Source organism: Helicoverpa armigera, chromosome 5 (genome assembly GCF_030705265.1).
Source record: "Helicoverpa armigera isolate CAAS_96S chromosome 5, ASM3070526v1, whole genome shotgun sequence".
In the NCBI taxonomy this organism is placed as follows: domain Eukaryota; kingdom Metazoa; phylum Arthropoda; class Insecta; order Lepidoptera; family Noctuidae; genus Helicoverpa; species Helicoverpa armigera.
The window spans coordinates 151,020-170,664 of NC_087124.1; the positions used below are offsets into that span (position 1 = coordinate 151,020).

Genomic DNA, 19,645 nt, shown 5'->3' on the forward strand with positions numbered 1-19,645 from the left:
TGAATGGCGTTAACTTGTATATCTGTTTTGATTAGTTAAGTTATCAACATGATAGTCAGATAGTGCATGCGAGTCGGGAGCTGCGGCGGCTGTGTGCGTCCGGCGGCGGTCGGCGCGACTGCGCGCTCGGCGCTGAAACGTGAAAACATTCCCCCGCGGCGCGCGCGCTGCGCCAATGAGCAGGCGCGGCGGCACGCACACAGGCGCGCGCACGCACACTCGCGCGCCGCCCGCCACTGAAAGCTCGCGCTCACCTGGACAGACGAGCGCCGCGCGCCGCCACACTCGCGCCCCGGTCATGTGCACAGCGCCGCGCTAGCAGTCCCGCCCGCGCTCCGCACGCACCCGCAAGTGAGTACCCTTACTGTACCTGTAGCACCGCGAGGTGACCGAGCGCGACCACCACTGCTACTCACGCTTCCATTACTATATGTAAATGTCATGCTAAAGCGGAATACATACAAGTCATCCGATCTCTATTATAGAATGTGTTATAGTCTAAAGTCATTTTAATGCCCAATCCGGAGTTAAGTGTCGAATAAACCAAATCATACAGTTCGTTCTACTGAATATATAACTGCAACTAGCCACATTGGAATCAGAGTCTAGTGTTTGAGTGTATGTTCGAGACAAGACAAGAGGGCCTGCTAGTGCGGCACACTAGTTGCTGATGCTACTGGTGTATCTACTGATTACTGTGTAATAACCAACAAACCGCCGTACATACCGTGCTCAGAGAGTGGAATGTTACCGCCAGTGCGTGTGCCTAGTAGCAGAGACAGGAGTTAGTCCTGACTAACGAAGCGTACTGAAGAGCAATAGAAACTGAGGAAATGTAATAATATATGAGCTCAGTTTCCATACCAAAATTTTCGTATTGAGTGCGTAGCTCGCCGCCGGGCCGCGCCGCCGCCGGCTCGCTGCTTGCCTGGGCTACACCTGAACTAAGCCGAGGCTGCGCCTACTGCTGCGGAACATTCGCGTCCAGCATATACTTAGTGTTTGCTATAACTCTTCGCCGCAGTACAGGCCGGCGCACGACTGCACCGATTGCAGTACATCCGATCACTTCTCTAAAGGATACGGCACATACACATATACATGCCTCCTAATAATCACTAGTTGCACCGACAGTCACACGAGATGAATTTAAATAGATTTGTAATTCTTTTTTTGCGATTTACGTTTAAACAATAAGACGAAATGAGATATCACAGACGTGCTCCATAAGAACTACTGCAAGCGCCTCTTCAGCTAAAAAGCAATGTAGCAATATGATATCACAATAAATAACTTATAATAGTCGTCGAACTGTTACAACTATAATGACCTCTGGATTTCTTTTATATTTTTGACATCGTCAATACTCACACTCATGTAAAACTAGCATCCGCCCGCGGTTTTTCTATTTGATGTGCTTTTCCGGGAAAAAAGACTTCGATCGGCACGGGACGACGTACGGAAAAATATGTTGGTTTCAATGCAGGTTAGCTAATCCCTCAGGTTACATACGAGACGAACTACTTCGCTACTTAGCTGGTAGAGAACTCATCTTCTTACATTAAAAAAAAAACACAAATTCTGTTAACATTAGGTATGGAAAAAAGATTTAAATCAGCTTTAAATGATAATTGCGATTGATATCACTAAGTAATGGGATGATTCGACAGATTATTATGTTTTGTGCCAGTAATAATAATAAATAGCAAGAAACACAAATGTTAGATACAGCCTATAATCACCGGGTAGGTATAAGGATAGGGTTACTTACATAAATAAAAAATCACAAAATAATTATCTTTTGTGCTTTATCTCTTCAAATTCGCTAAAACAATCACCAATTAAAAACAAAAAAAGGCAAAAGGTGGAAGTCTGTAATTTTATACCGGCTGACGTGAATCGTTGGTCGTAGCTCGTATCCATCACCGCGAGCGCCGGGTGTCCGCCGCCGCCGTCACGAGTGTGAAGTCGCCGCGTAACATTACCGAATACAAAGTCTAGCATCTAGAAGGTTGCAAACAAGGTTCAAACACAACAACTAACAATGAAGCAGTTACTCAACGCAATCGTCTGCACTTATTGTTTGATGCTGTTGAGAGGTTCGGTTATCGTTTTTAACCGACTTCGATTACGCCGAGGTTTATAGACCGATTTTCGTGATTCTTTTTTTGTTCGACGCGGAATAGCTGCCAGTTGGTCCCATAGTCATCAGGTCAGGGTCCGATGATGGAAACCCTGAGAAAACGAGAGCAACTAACGAAAGTTGTAGGCATACATAGGATAAAAACTTGAAACTCAGGTGTATGCCTAATAGCACTATTCAACAATGAAGGTGTGCAGCTGACCTGATGATGGAGACCAGAAAAGGTCGAGGGAACTCGATAACTGAAAATTAAAACTAAGTACCTCGTGTTGGGCTCATATTATTTGTATTGATGAGAACTTTAGAGTTCTTCGGATAATGACAACTATTTGTGTCACTGAAAAGCTGAAAATAAAAAACTTTTTTGAACCATAAACATTAAAAAGGCAAAAAAAACTAATTTTAGGTACATCGGCCTAGAAGTCGGTAGCAAAATTAACTTGGGGAAATCCATTAGACACCGACTTCTAGGCCGATTAGTTATTTTTTTGGCTTTTTAGTGTTTTTGGAAGTCGGTTTTATTTTCTTGGAAAAAGTTTTTATTCAAAACGAATTACATATTGTGACTTCCTACATATCATCAACATTCCTGTATATACATTATTTTAATCGAATCTCAGTTTTTAATCGTGCATCCTCCTTTACCTAAATCAATACATTCGGTTATAGTTTTACTATGTGATATTTCTGCTTGCTTAATAACTTTTTTCCGGATTTGTATAAATCTGTTGTAGAATTATGTAAAAATATCCCTACATTTGTTTCAAGTCGCTTTAGGAAGCCGGGGCAAAATAGTTTACAGCGGTTTTTTGTAAGAGTCCCTTTAATAAATTGATAGAATTCTGTCTCAGTGATTTTCTGACAAACTAAATAATAATTATAGTAATTTATATATATGATTATATAAGTTGTGTAATATTAGTTATGTTGGTTACTTAATGGGCTAGAAATATTTGTATTTATTTTTTTCCTGCGTGGCGGAACACGGCATGAACGCAGGTATTTAATTTTGTGAATCACAAATAAAGAATTTGATTTGATTTGATAAAGCTATAAAAACTTTTAATAACACTACCTATATAATACACTACATATAACTTTTTTAAATTAAATTTATTTTTATTTCGCGACTAGACTAATTCACCAAACCGACTTTTTGATGCTTTCAGTGTTTTTAGAAGTCGTTGTTTTGTAAAAAAATTACTTTTTAACTTTTCAGTGACAAGTATAGTGGTCACTATGCGAATTAGTGTATTGTAAGGTTTTCGTCAATACAAATAATAATATAAGCCCAAACACGAGGAAGTCAATACATACCATAGCCGTTTTCCCGACATTGTCTCAAAAGTACTTGTGTCATCAGTCATATCATACACTGAGTATCAAGTTTTTTACCCCAAGCATGCCAGTAACTTCAGACAGTTTCCCCTTGATTTCTCAGGGTTTCATCATCAGTTCCTGGACCTGATGGTAATCAGACCATTGGGGACCCTTATAAACAAAAAAGGATTGTTCAAACCGGTTGATCGAAAAAACATTCAAAAATGCGAATATCCGAATTGAGAACCTCTTCCTTTTTAGAAAGTCGTATAAAAACGAAGACTTCTCCATCGATTTTGATAAAATTGCCAGTAATATTACTTATGTGCTGTTTATTATTGGTACTCGTGGGTTTATAATTAGTTTTATCCAGGTTGCTACAAATAAGTAAGTTAAGATATATCACTTGTCTACTTGCATCAATCACACGTTTGACGCAAGCTTGTTACGTGACATAATGCCCGGTCTCAGTGAACGCGAAACAATTAACATGAATAATCAAGCAGGATTTACTTGATCTCCGCGACTCAAAACTTTGTTTGGAATCGAGATTTTGCCAACAATCGGGTAACTGTCGGCCAACTGTTTAATCTGCGTTGTGCGGGTACTCTTAATCTTGCTCTTCCTACATGCAATCTGTGCATATCAACCAGGGGAAAAGTACTATTTCTTATTACTACTGTTAAGCCCCTGCAATAAGAAAGCTTATGTATTGTAGAACCGTATTGGTAGTCAGCTGTAAGGTGCTTGTAGGCTAGCAGGGGGTGGATGTGCATGTGTGCACCCTCTTGTCCTCCCCGTTCTCTCCCCAAACCTAGGTGGATGAGCCCCGCTTGCGCCTGCGCACTGTGCGCACACGTACATAGGCAGCACGTTATCGCGCACCACCAACATGGCGGCCGACCTCACGCACCGCGCGCGCGCAGAAGGACCACTGCCACCACACGGCCGGGCATTATTCTACTTAATAATTAATGTTTTATATCAACCTGTCTTAATGAATAGCAATTATCCGCAAAAGTATCAGAAACCGATTCTGGTATTAATTCCCTCCGCAGATAGAACAAAAGGATTCGGTGGACATCTCTTGTATGATTTGTAATAGCACCTGTAGCGGGTTTCATGTCTGGCTGTAGGTATATACAGAGTGGATATGAGAGCAGCTAGCTCAGTGCTCAGTGCTCAGGGCACTTGATGTTCGGGAACGTGACCGCGCCGCTTGACGGCCCGACGGCCTGGATATCAACTTATCGTCGTGTTATCTGTCCGTCAATCCGTATCATTATTTATCTTCAGCTCATGAGATACCAAGGTTCATCTGTGTAATTCTAGAAATCCAAAATGACTAGATGTTTTATCTGTGAGTGACAGCTTGCACCGCAGTGGGCCTGCTGTGTTGGCTGAGGCGGGGCGCGCTATGCCCTGAGTAAATGTTAGGGCGCGGTGTTTGCTCGCGACCTCCCCGCAACCGTGCCGGCGACAATATTCTTCGATATAATTAAACTTCTTATCAAAATATATACTTCCTAGACGACAGTTATTTTTTTTCTCATCGAGCAAGTTACGAAGGAAGTTGTGTGTTCGTTTGTAATAAAATAATTTACAAAGGCCGCACAGATTTATGCCTAAAAACATAGCAAACTTTTTATTGCTAACAACTTTTCTTATACCTAAGCATATTAATGCCTAAGTATTATATTATACCTAAGTATTATTAAACGATTCGGTAAATATCGATATGAATTTTAGTCATCACATACGACTGTTACTTAAGGTAATAAACATGGAGCATTTTAAAGTCGGCGCCTGCGCACGCGCTTGTTCCCTATTAGTCGCGTGTTTCCGTCGCTCTTCCGCTAACAGAACAACTCCTTGTTTACTTAGACGTCTGCTCTCAAATAAAACACACTTTATTTGTAACCAGGTTTCTTCGAGGCACCATTAGCCCTTTTTAGGCAAGCTTATCCTCTTTACTAAAGTAGGAATAATTGTGTGGTCGCAGGCAAACATGGAGAATGTGACCCAAATGGAACAGAGCGACGTACACAGCTCCGCTGAGGCGCTCGAGCTCGTCAAGAGCGAGACGCGCACCGACCTCGAGCCGGCAGACGACGCCGGCGGCCCGGCAGGCCCCGGGGGGGCCCAGGCGGGCCCCGGCGGCCCGGCAGGCCCCGGGGGGGCCGCGGGCGACGAGCCGCCGCGCGAGCCCTCGCCGGCCGCGCACTCGCAGTCCGTGATCACGTCGCGGCGCGGCGTGCGCACCATCACGGCGGCCGGACACATCACCACGGAGCCGGGGGAGCCCGGCGACGACGGCGTCAAGCCCGAGCCGGCCGAGCCCGCGCCCGACGAGCTGCAGCAGCACTACGCCAAGCTGGAGGAGGCGCGCGACCAGCAGCACTACGACGAGGAGCGCCTGCGCCTGGCGGAGCCCGACACCGCGCGCTATCTTGCCTTCAAGCCCGAGCCCTACCGCCTGCCCTCCCCCGGCTCCCGCGCTCCGCCGCAGTACGCGCGCCCCACGCGCCCCGCGCCTCCGCGCGGCCTGGCGCTGCGCTACGCCGCGCCGCACCATGTCATCGTGGCGCAGGATGGCGACGGCGAGGACGCCGCACACGAAGCTTTCCTACACAAAGACAAAGAACAGCTACAGGCGTACGGAGGAAGCGAGGCTTCGCAGGCCGACGGCCGTCAGTACGCCGCGGTTCTCAGCGACCAAGCCGCTTCTTCCCTGGAGATGATCCAGACCACAGCGCTCAACAACCAGCAAGCAGTTGGCGTAGCGTATCAGCAAGTAAAGTACGAAGCCCGTGGCGAAGGAGAACCTCGGCCTACTACGTATGCCAGCCTACAGCCCGTGACGTCAGTGCACGGCGGGTACGCGTATGCGGGACAGAGCCCGCAGTACGCAGGCGGCGGGTACGGCGCGTACGCGGGCGGCAGCAAGGAGCTGCTGACGCTGTACGGCGGCGGCGCGGGCGGCGCTGGGGGCGCGGGGGGAGCGCGCGGGGACGAGTCGCCGCCCGGACAGCTGCTGTACCGCAGCGACCCCACGCTGTCGTCGTCGTCGCTGGCGCGCGGCGCGCACGTCGTCTACGGCTCCGTGGTGCCGCAGTCACAGGCCGTGTACGAGGCGCCGCCCAGCCCCAACTCACAGCAGGTCAGCACTCATTGCATTCAATGTATTTCATTTCCAATAATGGCAAACTCTGTATTATGGCATTGGTGGATAATGTATGAGTATTCATCCAGGTGACGCTATATACCCACGGCAACACGGTGCAGTACAAAGTGGGCGGTGAACACTACCTGGGCCAGGGTAGCGGGGTCGAGTACGTGCCCGTGTCGGGCTACGAGGGCGGCCTGCTTGTAGAAGGCTACCCGGCTCCCGCTCAGGCCTGGCCCACGCACAACCTACTGCCTATCGACGATGGCTTCGATCCTAGTACGTGTCTCATTTTACTTGTTATTTCCATTCAGTGTACTATCTCATAGCAAAGACAAATGAGACCTAGAACTGGCATTTAATATTGTTGGTTGTGTCAGGCATGGCGGGGATGGGCGAGGTGAAGGAGTGCGTGAACTGCGCCGCCGCCACCACGCCGCTGTGGCGTCGCGACGGCACGGGCCACTACCTGTGCAACGCGTGCGGCCTCTACACGCGCATCAACGGCGTCAACCGCCCGCCACTCAAGGGACAGAAAGCCAAACCTCAACAAGCCCTGGTAACCATAAAACTGATTTAACTTTTTACGTATTAACACGTTTATAGAGGTTCAGTATGTTGATACGCGTGTTTGTGTGTAGCCAACCAACGGCAACCGGCGCGTGGGCGTGACGTGTGCCAACTGCCGCACGTCCAACACCACGCTGTGGCGCCGCAACAACAACGGCGAGCCCGTCTGCAACGCGTGCGGTCTCTACTACAAGCTGCACAACGTGAGTACACCCGCCAGCGATTCACCCTATCTCTAGATTGTGCATCGATTACACTCGGTATGCTGATTAGACACCGCGCAGGTATCTAATAGCCGCTGCAGTCACAGTTATCAGGGAACTCCTCGGCAAATATTGGGTCAAAACACAGGGTCTCATCTAATCTCGAGAGATAAAACGCGGGGCTACCGACTGATAGAGAATTATCATCGCGCGACCACGAATATTCATAATGAGATAAATAATCTTTTATCAATTATCTCCTCGCGAGTAGATACGCTTGTTTAAAGGATGATAGGCCCGCGTGGCGGCAGATTACGAGGAGTTCCCCCGTCTGAGTGCGATTACGTGTGTGCGCAGGTGAACCGGCCGCTCAGCATGAAGAAGGACGGCATCCAGACGCGCAAGCGCAAGCCCAAGAGCATGGGCGGCGGGCACGGCGGCGTGGCGCGGCCGGGCGGCGGACCGCTGGCGGGTGAGTACGCGGCGGCGTGGCCGCGCGGCCCGCTGTGACGTCACGACTAACCGTGTGGTGTCCGCAGCGGACGCACACAAGGTGCTGCCCCCGCTGTACGCGGCGGTGGAGGGCGCGGGGGGCGCGGCAGGCGCGGCGCCGCTGCTGCTGCTGCCCGCCTCGCGCCACGCTCCCGACATGTGAGTACCCGGCCGCTCTGCTCCTGCACCCTCCCGGCCCTGCAGTGTCGGCGGCTCGCTCGCCACACCACTCCTCTGTTTGCACGCTCTTCTCTCAGCTTTTGATTCGAAGTCCTCGTCTCGTATCTCGTGTCTAACCTGACTATCTCCAAAGTACTGCATGTTGGCTTCCTGCACTCTACTGCCTATCAAGTCTCTTCACTAAATCTATGCCCTACATGTAGATGAATGTCAGGTATATTTCCGCATAGCCTCGCGCTGCTGGCACAGTATCCAGCAGTGTGCGGCTATCGTGACAGTCGCTCTCGCATGAACTGGTGAATCCGGTGACAGTTTGCTCAGTTAATTATTTCGCGACATCTGTTACAGTTATTTGCATTTGTGTTACGCTATCTCAAGGTTATGTGCAGATTCTTACTCAGTGAAACTTACTTACTGCGTGATATATAATACCTATTTACCATTTATTGCGACTTGTTTATCGCGGGGTCTATTTGTCGAAAACAATAAATAAACCCGCTAAGAGTCTGCTACATTGAGCAAATTTAAAGTTGAGGTTCGATCACTATGTGACGTGAGTGTTGCTTGCAGGGTACCAGCGCTAGAGCGCACCGCGCCGCACTACCGGCCGCCGTAACGCGCCGCGCAGCGCTCCACTGCACGCGCACGCGGCTCCACAAGTGCCCAGTGCCACGTACAGGTCTCCACCACCACGTCTCCATTGAACACCGTGTGCATCACCGTCTTACAAAACTGCGACGTATGTTTTGGTACAAAACCGATCTCAAATATGAAGAGGATTAATCGATCGATACGGCGCGGCGCTAATGACTTGACGCAGCGGTGCATTCTATGCTAACTAAGCCGCTCAGAATTTTCCAGGGTACTGAGTCGAATGACCAAGCTAACATGGGCATCATGGAATATCATTACTAACCAATAACTAAGTGGGTCATAGTGTAATAGTTCTGCAGTCCATGATTTTTCTGGTGTTACTTCTACCCTGATCAGACGGTACGTTCGTATCATCATTCCGTGTTATGGTGTAAGCGTACGGCTAGTTTTATAGCCGCGCAGTAAAGATAAACTATTGCATCCATGACAGTGCCTGAGATAACCCGCAAGTGCGCCCCCACCACAACGCGAGACGTCGCACCAAGTGTTCCGACGACGCTCATCACTGCGCCGACGCTTGATGTTATTGAGGTCGACGTCAGAACTCGGCAAACATATCTGTCAAGCTGTGTACTCGCGTTGACTAACGTTGTAGTGCCAACACCAGATGCACTCGCTGGGAGCCCAAGTGAACGATCACTGCGGATATGTGCCGTCACACATCTGCCTACTGGGGAAACTTTTACGTACAAGATGACGTGTGTCGTGTGCCGGTCAGAAGACATTCAGTGGAGACTGCACGACCAGTGCATGTATCATATAGTTACGTAACTAGTTAATGTATACATAGATTTAATTGACGACGAATTTACTATAATAATATATTGTTATGACTGTGAGAATGTGCCCAAGTGTTGCGTGCCCGGCTGTGTTTGTGTGTGTGTGTGAGTTGGTTTGTTCAGCTAATTAGGTTTACATATTTATATTTTGATAACACTGTTTGAACTGTTATAGGTAACATAAGAGTTTATGAAATAAGCGACCGAATAAAAGTCATTGTTGTCAGTAAGATTGTGTCGTTATTACCCTCACGCCTGCGCCCGCGCCGCGCTCGCCTGACACAGCTAAGCTTGTTATCATCCCTTCGAAGTCCTTTTTTTTATTTCCTGTGTTAGTTTAAATATATACGAGAACGTCAACAAGCTAGAACTACGCTTGATATGGATTGATATAGTTTTGTAGTTTATTGTTACTAGTTATAACCCATACCCTGTTAAACCCCTCTAACTAGTATATTTTCCGCTACAGGTAAAAGAGTAAGATTCAAGAGACTAACAAGTAGGTACTGCGCCAATAAAAATAGTTAGGAAAGTATAAATGTCACAAAAATAGGCTGACAGCGATGAGATAGCGGCGGAGTCGGTGCGATGTCGCCTGTTATCAGTAGATTATGATGTAGTCGGCACATACCTACCTGCAACGATATACTTGTGTACAGGCAGGCACTCGCGAGCTCCGCTCACTTCTGTGGCATGCGTACACTATGCCCATGCACCAGGTAGTTTACTTTTGTACCTACCTACTTATCTTCTAACAACTGTAGTAATCCTCCTGGGCCCCGATTCTGCTAAGTTAATAATGTCAAAATCGAATAGAAATCGAATCGCAATATGATCGTAATAGCAGTTTTAACCATATCGGGCATTCTGCTACTAATAAAAGACCAATCGTATTCGATTGACATTTGATTGGTGTGCGATTGGTCTGCTATTTTGATGATTTTGGTCTATACGGTAGTTTGCTGTACAATCATTTAGCAATCGTAAATCATTTGCAGACAAAATGATTCATTATTGAATGACAGAAAAGGATAAAAACGTTTATTTCAAAGAAAAAATAGCGGAATGCCACATACGCTTCAATCATAATCGAGTCGGGATTGGATCTCAATCGAATCGAGTCGAACGTCAATCGAATGGCGCTTAAGTAAAATTAGGAGAATCGGGCCCCTGTTTGTTACGCTGTCATGTAAGGCTAAACCAGAATCGCTCAGAATGCAAGAAAAGCCGTTTCTTTGGCAATGTAAGTTTACATAATGATTCACTAACTCTCAGCACCATCTGACGCATTACTCTAGAACCAACACGTCGGCAAGTACATCAGTTAGACATGATGTCAAAACTTGTGTAACTTGTACACGATGGTAAGTACAATGCGAATATTAGACAATAATACTTTAACCTCAAGGAATTATGATTGAACGATAATAGGTTTCTCGCAGCTAATACATACTGTTGTCACTCCGGAGTTAGACTAGTGGCGCCCCGAGCGGTTGTGCGCGCCAACTCGGTTGTGTTGCCCGCACTGCCCGCCGGGTGGCGCTACCAGCGCACTCGGGGTGCACCGCTCGCCGCCAGGTGGCGCCGCTGGCGCTGTTTGCCAACAACAAACAAAGTTATCGATAATGTTCAGATAAGATAACCGACATCGTGACGAAACTGCTGAACTCATATCTCGGCACTCATGGAATATTTTGTTGCAATAACATCGTAATGTTAGGAAACGTCTTACCGACGACGTTTTGTCATTCTAGTATCCTGATATGATGATGATGGCTTCAATGTTGTTTTATTTGATAACAGACATGATTGGCTACATTTTAATCAGGCATAGGTACCCATTTTCATGCAGCAAACATTATAGGAGCATGCATGCATCGCAACGAGATATTGGGTACTCCGTGGATGCTGGATACTCGTAACTGCAACATCTTGATGGAATTGGACTTATTTATGTGAAAAAAGAAGGCCTTATTATCAAGTTTCAGAACTGCGCGAAGGTATATTTCATTTTTGGGAAAGGTGTCAGAGAAGTAATTATAAATCTAGCACGAATAGAGATCAGCAATCGTCGCCTAACCCGAACTGATTTTCACAGATCGAAGATCGGTTTACTCTCAGCTAGACTATGTATGTACCTACTGTTACCTATTTCTTGGCCATTAGGTGTTGACTAGATACGGTTATGGACTGTGTCTTCCAGTGTAACAATATCAGGTCCGAATAGAAGGAGTATCGGCAATGCGAAAAACGCAGTTAGCCACAATATTTACAGAGACTTAAATATTGCGTTCCAAGATTATGATTGTGAAGTCGCTGGATTTTTAAATACGTACAAGGAGAGCTACCGCGTTGAAATATGCACTCTGAAAATAGCCGATAGAGACAGCATCTATGCCTGCACATCCCTGCGATGTGCCAATTCACAGGCCTACCCCTTGCAAGACAAAAATCTGAAAAGTCCACCCACACAGAAGCAAAGGCCCGCATCATAAAGAGGGACTCCATTTTAATAGTCAAAAGATACCTTATCTATTCTTCTACACTAATATTATGAAAAAGAAAACTTTGTTATTTTTTTTTTGTAATGGATAAACTTAAAAACCACTACACTGATTTTAAAATTATTTCATGTATTATGACAATCATATCATTCAGAAAAGAGAAAGGCGTAAAACAGGGTGATCCGCTCTCCCCTAATCTATTCACCTGTACACTAGAAGAAGTCTTCAGGAAGCTCACCGTGCCGTGGACATCTAAAGGCATCGTCATCGGTAGCAAAAGGCTGACAAATTTGCGGTTTGCTGACGATATCGTTCTTTTTGCGTCTACATCAGCAGAGCTCCAACAAATGCTCCAAGACCTGAGCAGGGCAAGCCGAGAGGTTGGACTTCAAATGAACATGAGCAAGACACATACGATGAACAGCACGAAAGGTAGGGTTGAGGTAGATGGGCAAGCTCTACACTATGTCGACGAGTACATCTACTTGGGCCAGTTAGTTTCCTTCGATAACAGGCAAGAGAAAGAAATCGATCGCCGCATCGAGAACGCCTGGAAGAGCTACTGGTCCATGAAGCACTACATGAAAGGGGATTCTGCCTCGTTGGTCTAGCTGTCGCAAGTGCGGCTGCTGAGCACGAGGTCTCGGGTTCGATTCCCGAGTCGGGCCGAAATCGCTTTGTGGGTTTTAGAATACTTTCACAATGCAGCCCGGAGCCTGGAAGCTGGTGATTGATACACCCGTGCATCGGAGAGCACGTAAATGTCGGTCCTGCGCCTGATCTCTCTCCGGTCGTGTCGGATTACCGTCCCATCGGGCTATGAGAGTTAAGGAATAGTGAGTGCACCTGTGTCTGCGCAAATGCTCGTGCACTATAATATGTCCTGCGTAGTTGGCTAATCTCCTTACATGAGTACAGCCACCGTAGCCGATAATCGGCTAGGAGGACATCATCATCATCATCATCACATGAAAGGGGACCTCCCCCTTTCACTCAAACGAAAGTTAGTCGACATGTGTATCTTGCCCGTCCTAACCTATGGTGCGCAAACCTGGTCCCTCACCGAGTGTCAGAAGTCCAGCCTCAAGGTTTGCCAAAGAGCGATGGAACGTAGCCTTTTAGGCATTAGACGAACTGATCTTGTACGAAATACCGACATACGTTCCAAAACGGGAGTCGCTGATGTAGGCCATATTAAAGTGGAACTGGGCCGGACACGTCAGCCGAATGCATCCAGAAAGATGGGCCACTATCGTCGCTCAGTGGACACCTCAGGATGGACACCGCAGGCGGGGTAGGCCCCGGAAGAGATGGCTCGACGACCTTGACGCCTATTGTCGAGACTGGTGGGCTCGGTCGAAAGATCGAGAAGTGTGGAAGCAAGATGGGGAGGCCTTTGCCCAGCAGTGGGACAGTATGGGCTAAAAAAAAAATATTTGTAGCCTATTTCAATCATTTGTTTAGCTAACTATTGTCTTAATCTCTAAGCACTTGCTAGAGCATAGGTACTGGCTCAGTCATCATTTATTTATATTTTTTTCTTTATTTTACTTTTGCACACATTTTACAAACATGAAAAACAATGCACAAAAGCGTACTTTCTACCAGTCAACCTTTAGGTGGAGGAGAAATTTCATGGCAGGTGCACTAAATGAATAAGGCAAAAACTAAAATATATATACGTATATAGACTTATTATACATACCTACACATATATACATAATTATAATACATTTATGTATAAATAATACAAAATTAAATGAACAGTTGTGTCACTTCTGCAAAGTCTGGTGAAGATACTCACGAAGCTTTAATTTGAAAGCCATTTACCATCCTAATTTCCGAGCCTTTCGTTTAATTCTTCATCATCTGCCTAGCCTATGCAGCTATGTTAGAGTCGGCTTTCAGTCCAACCGGATGCAGCTGAGTAACAGTGTTTTACAAGGAGCGACTGTCTACCTGACCCAGTTACACGGGCAACCCAATACCTCAAAGTAAGACTGGTTGTCAGAGTTTCTGGCTTTTGATGACTTGTAACAACTGCCAAAAATGTTCAAATGACAGCCGGGAGCTTATCGTGCAATCCGAAACACGGAAGAACTATGACAAGACAGTGACCCATCCACGGGACGACCAAGCGTTGCTTATAAACTTCTATTCTATTCTTATGGGTTATGGGTTTGACTGAGCCACAAGCTCTTGCTCAATACTGGCTCAGTAATTGCAGCTATTGTCAGGCAGAGCTAAGAATGTGCAATCCAGCAAAGACGTTTGAGGAATCTTGGGCGGGCTGAACAAAACACTAGATCAATTTTACACAAATGAATTATAATTATTTTGACATAAACTCGAATGACCACAAAGGACAATTAACTATCAAGAACAATACTGAGTTTACGCAGGAATATTGTAAGTAAAGCATGAACTACTATCTACTAGCTGTGATATAAGTACCCCAACTTAATAATGATCGTAGTGGACTCATGGAACTAATGACAACACTACTACCACACAAAAGATAACGAATTAAAATTAAACTTAGCATGGTATTGTTTCTTACTACAAAGCTAAACTATTCAAAACTGCTGAAGGAACAAAAAATAAGGAGGAATATGTCAGCGTAAGCTTTGTGAAACTGTACTCTCGTAACATTCAGCAGGGGCCCGATTCTCCTAAGTTAATAATGTCAAAATCGAATAGCAATTGAATCGCAATATGATCGCAATAGCAGTTTTAACCATATCGGGCATTCTGCTACTAATATAAGACCAATCGTATTCCAGCGACATTCGATTGGTTTGCGATTGGTCTGCTATTTTGGTGGTTTTGTCCTATACGGTAGTTTGCTCTACAATCATATTGCAATCGTAAATCATTTGCAGACAAAATGAATCATTATTGAATGACAGAAAAGGATAAAAACGTTTATTTCAAAGAATTGCTTCAATCATAATTGAGTCGGGATTGGATCTCAGTCGGATGTGAATCGGATGTCGCTTAAGTAAAATTAGGAGAATCGGGCCCCAGGACAACAGTGACCCGTGTGGTGTCCCACCGCGGAGCGATGGCTGCGGCTCTTATACAAATACGTAGGTAGGTTGCACAAGCTGCGATAAGCCATGACGATGATTAGACCATCAGGCCAAGATTGCTAGAACCTCCGTAACGTCGGTGCTTGCCAAATTTCTCACTTTCCTTCGTGCTTGAGAAAAGAGCTATCCATCCAACCAGATTCATGTGTCTAGTTTTGACCCGTTGTCCTCAAACGGATAACACTGCGATTTCCTAATGGATAAAATCTATAATATTTTCCTATCTGCAGTGCTGCATGACCTCATACTTAAACCAACTTTACACACTACTTCACAATTTTTGTTCAACATAACTTGTACGTTAATTTCTGTTGTGCATGTTCTGTCTATCTGTTCTGTATGTATGGTGTTATTTGCCCTTTGTGAAAGTATGTTATAAATATACATAACATATATGTGCATCAATGGCATGTTTCCATCAAAAAACCAACTGGAACTATATATTTCCATAAGACTACAACTTACAACCAAGTTGCTACTTGGACAAACTCGCTACACTTGTATTAATCAAATTAGTGTTCTTAAGCATGTTGGTGTAGGTACTCTATACCTAGGATCTTTAGCAAAAAGGCTTGTATTGTACGAGTATAGGTCATTTCAGCAAACATTCTGTTTCAAATGAAGCTTTTTTTAATTCTGAGTGAATAATAACTATAGATCTAATTTAGTTAATATGCAAATGAGTATGTGCTGTCGTACGTCGGGGTAGCGGCGTGTTCTTGTAAGAACCATTAAAGTCTGTCGTCAAAGAGCTCCTCTATAATGGTGTGTTATAAGGGTTGTTTAGGGTAGTTTTAAATATTTATTTTTATCAGTATAATAAAGCATATAGGTATGTATTTATGAAGCGTGTTATAAAAACTGCGTGGATCGGTCGATCATAATGTTAAGCAAGGCTTGATATCTTGGCTATCGGTCCGTGGATGTTTCGGAAGGCTGCCATTTGAACATCTTTGGCAGTTGTTACGGGTCGTCAGAAGCCATAAAGTTCTGATGTGTAGTTCTGTGTGTTCGCAAAGCGAGTGTAACTTATACTGTTACTTAGCGTGAACGCTGGTTGTCCTGGCACTTGAAAAAAAACGCTGCTTGTAATAGTTTTAGTTAAGAACATTATTGTAAAGGTCTTGTGCAAAAAAAATATACTTAAAGGTAATGACGTGTAAAGATAACAATTGTACTAATTAGCGCGGTCGGCGAGTGCCTGCGCCCGCGCAGCGCAGCGGTAATAAAGTGCACCCGCTATCGCCTCACCTAGTTGTCAATAACTTATGTGTAGAGTGCGGACCCCGGGGGAGAGGAGGGGAGGGGGGGGGCACGCACCGGGACGCAATCAACCGACGAAATTCATTAGCAGTCGCGACGGACGGACGGACGGACAGCAGCCGTGCAACCACAATTGATATATTACACTTATACACGTATCGGTTAAATTGTCCGATCGATAAGTGGGCGTGAGACGCGGCCGGCAGCGCTCCGCTTGCGGCGCGACCCGCACACACCAATCTCGACCTTATCTCGTAGTGCGACGAGCCAACCGGCCGAGCAGACAATTCAGTTTGGGCCTTTCGTACGAAACTCTTTCTTCATTATCAAAATTGAAAAAGATGATAATGCTTTCAATGTTAAATGAGAAATGGTCTCTATTGATTAGCACATAAGGTTGCATTAGGGTTGCGTCGGGCGCGGCGGTTAGTACGGCGCGCGGTGCGCGTGCGCGGCGCGAGGGCTAATGTGTCAAGCCATCTACACACTCGCGCGCGAATCACGGCGCCAATCGCGACGCGAATCGCGGCGCGAATTGGAGCAAGAACTGCCAACTGTCCACACTGGCAGAGGTTCGCGCCGGGCTCTCAGTATAGTTCGCGCACTTGACGCGTATGCACGCCAAGCATTTAATCAATATAGTTTATTTGTAGTCGGTATGGACAGTGAAACCACTACAGCAGCTGCGGGGCTACTTTGCGCTTTAGCAATTTATAGTTACGCCATAAAGAAAAAACAAACAATTCAAAAGAAGCAAAGAAAACGGAGATGGTGGATTACCACCATTCACCGAAACAGAACCAGGTAAGTACCAATTTATTATGCTTTCTCATAGAGTTTAGGATATAGTAAGTACGTAGTACAAGATGGGTGAAATAAATATATATTCACTTTTAGCTATATTACAGTTTTAATAACAGTTAAAATGTAATACGCCGCTGTAACATATCTTGTGATGTGGGATCTGATACTTGATAACTTTGTATTTTGTTACAGTGCAACCATGGAGGAGCAGTTGAATGAACTAGTTGCAGAACCTACAGATGAATTCAAAAAGTTTTCCCGGATGTCATTAAATGATTTTGAATATTTGCTTAGTCAAATTTCAACACGAATTTCAAAACAAGACACCCAATTACGAAAAGCTATTCCTGCCCAGATACGTCTCGCTATAACACTGAGATACTTAGCAACAGGAGATGACTTTGAAAGCCTTCATTTTTTGTTCAAAGTTTCACCACAAATAATATCAAAAATTATACCCGAAGTTTGCCATGCCCTATGTGAAGTGTTAGAGGATGAAATAAAAGTAAGGACATCAATTTAATACTTTTATTATGCATATACAGAACTACTTAGAATCTAGAATATAACTTTGCAAAATCAACCAAATATAATAACAAAATTCAATAGACAATAAAAACAAAATTCGGTAATTTCAGTAGGTATTTAACTTAAGTCAAAAGCTGTCTGAACTATATCATTATTATGATCAGATGTGTTTGCATCTTGGTTCTCTGGTAAATGAAGGACAGGATAATCTGGTGTACGAATTAGCCGGTTCGATTGAATAATGATATTAGAAGGTGGGGCTGATATTACTTGTCTATTTTGGTAATAAGTATTTTGATTCGCCTGCCCGTAATGAAATGGAGGCTCTGAATGCGTAGATGATGATGTGCCTGTTCTTGGTTCATAAAAATGAGGTGGCGATGGAGTCATCACTAAAGGGTCATCAAATTGGTATTGTAAATACATCCCATCAATGTCGTGCATCAACTTCAATCTATTCTTTTCAGATAATTTTCGCAACTTATTTGCTAATAGTTTTCCGTATAAATCGCAATCATCGTCTTGCTGAATAGGCTGTAATGGGTTCCTTTTTAGCGTGGATTTGAAGGTGATAAGAGCGTCTTTAACGACATTTCCTGCGTCAACCACTTCTGAAGAGATTTTGCGTCGGTGGATTGTCTGGTCACTGTCTTTTTGGGTGTTAATAGACTGACTTCGATTTTCATTCATTTCTTCAACATTCTCTTTAATAGCTTCGAGATTTACTTCTTTAGGCTCCTTTATTCCACGTTCCTAAAAAAACACACATACATTTAGGCACTTAAATACTGTTTTTTACATGAAGGTTTTATATATGTTATGTTTTTTGCAGATACCATCTTGTCCAGAAGAGTGGCTGCGTATTGAAAGAGGATTTGCAAGGAAGTTTCCTCGAGCGGTTGGATCTATTGACGGCAAACATATTGTTCTCGACTGTCCATTCAATTCTGGTTCTGTATACTATAATTATAAAAGAACCTACAGTATAGTATTACTAGCATTAGTTGATAGTCAATACAATTTCATGTTTGCTGACATTGGTTGCCAAGGCAGAATAAGTGACGGTGGAGTTTTTACAAATAGTATTTTATGGAACAAGATGTGTACAAACAGCTTAAATTTACCACCACCGCATCCATTACCAGGTTCGAACATTGATGTGCCCTACGTTTTTTTGGGGGATGGAGCCTTTGCACTGTCAGAACATTTAATGAAGCCCTATCCTGATCAGCACAACATAGGATCTGCAAAACGTGAATTCAACAAAAGATTATCTTCAGCTCGGGTAGTGGTAGAAAATACTTTTGGTATATTGGCGGCCAGATTTAGAGTGTTTAGAAAACCAATCCCATTACAACCACAAAGGCTCGCCTTATAACATATACTTGTATACTACTACATAACTTCTTGAGACGAAGTTCTACTTCTTTACATATCTATACACCACCCGGATCTATTGATATGTTTGATGATGATGGAGTACTTATACAACCTGGATCATGGAGGACAGATCAAGAAAATACATCCGCTTTTCGTAACTTGAGAAGAGTACCTCGGCGATCAGCAAATAACGCCACAGAAATAAGAAACGAATTCACAAAATATTTAAGTAATATTTAAGTACCTAACTATTAAAAAATAAAGTTATCTACTAACCGTATTCATACTTTTTACACTTTAGAGTATCTCCCAAAAAAGCATCCATTGCTTCATAAGCGAACCAAATGGGCTGATATATCTCATCGGCACCAGCTCCCGATTGAACGGACTTCTTAACTTTTCCCTTGTAGCTCCTATAGCTTGACATGAGAGAACCTTTTTTCTTTTTCAATTCATCAATTGGTATTTCCATCACCGTACTTATCCGCATCCAAGCATCATGGGTTTTCAGTTTATTTTTATAATCTTTCAAATTAATGTCCCATAATACCGGCTCAGCACGAAAAC

At 44.6% G+C, this 19,645-nt stretch overlaps 2 protein-coding genes across 3 annotated transcripts; both read left to right on the forward strand.

Moving 5' to 3' along the window:
* Positions 1 to 46: 46 nt before the first annotated feature.
* LOC110377650 (transcription factor GATA-4) lies at positions 47 to 9,737 on the forward strand. Of its 2 annotated transcripts, XM_021336602.3 has the most exons (8): positions 47 to 351; positions 5,466 to 6,623; positions 6,716 to 6,908; positions 7,010 to 7,188; positions 7,271 to 7,402; positions 7,760 to 7,874; positions 7,942 to 8,053; positions 8,645 to 9,737. In XM_021336602.3, exons 2-8 carry the CDS (start codon positions 5,472 to 5,474, stop codon positions 8,688 to 8,690), a joined length of 1,929 nt encoding a protein of 642 aa, XP_021192277.3. In that variant the 5' UTR covers positions 47 to 351; positions 5,466 to 5,471; the 3' UTR covers positions 8,691 to 9,737. The 2 variants fall into 2 exon arrangements, with proteins under 2 accessions (XP_021192277.3, XP_021192278.3); XM_021336603.3 differs by lacking the exon at positions 7,942 to 8,053 and having other exon boundaries at positions 52 to 351.
* Positions 9,738 to 16,837: 7,100 nt separating this feature from the next.
* On the forward strand, positions 16,838 to 19,358 carry LOC126055353 (uncharacterized). Its single transcript, XM_049844213.2, has 3 exons — positions 16,838 to 17,170; positions 17,363 to 17,675; positions 18,531 to 19,358. The coding sequence occupies exons 1-3, from the start codon at positions 17,025 to 17,027 to the stop codon at positions 19,074 to 19,076; spliced, it is 1,005 nt and encodes a 334-aa protein (XP_049700170.2). The 5' UTR covers positions 16,838 to 17,024; the 3' UTR covers positions 19,077 to 19,358.
* Positions 19,359 to 19,645: the final 287 nt, after the last annotated feature.

Excerpts from the sequence above, each read along its gene's own strand:
- LOC126055353 (XM_049844213.2), top strand. The coding sequence starts at position 17,025 with ATGGACAGTGAAACCACTACAGCAGCTGCGGGGCTACTTTGCGCTTTA. Across the intron at positions 17,171-17,362 it reads ATTCACCGAAACAGAACCAG|TGCAACCATGGAGGAGCAGT; the intron begins GTAAGTACCAAT and ends ATTTTGTTACAG. Across the intron at positions 17,676-18,530 it reads TGTTAGAGGATGAAATAAAA|ATACCATCTTGTCCAGAAGA; the intron begins GTAAGGACATCA and ends TGTTTTTTGCAG.
- LOC110377650 (XM_021336602.3), top strand. The coding sequence starts at position 5,472 with ATGGAGAATGTGACCCAAATGGAACAGAGCGACGTACACAGCTCCGCT. Across the intron at positions 6,909-7,009 it reads CGACGATGGCTTCGATCCTA|GCATGGCGGGGATGGGCGAG; the intron begins GTACGTGTCTCA and ends TGGTTGTGTCAG. Across the intron at positions 7,403-7,759 it reads TCTACTACAAGCTGCACAAC|GTGAACCGGCCGCTCAGCAT; the intron begins GTGAGTACACCC and ends GTGTGTGCGCAG.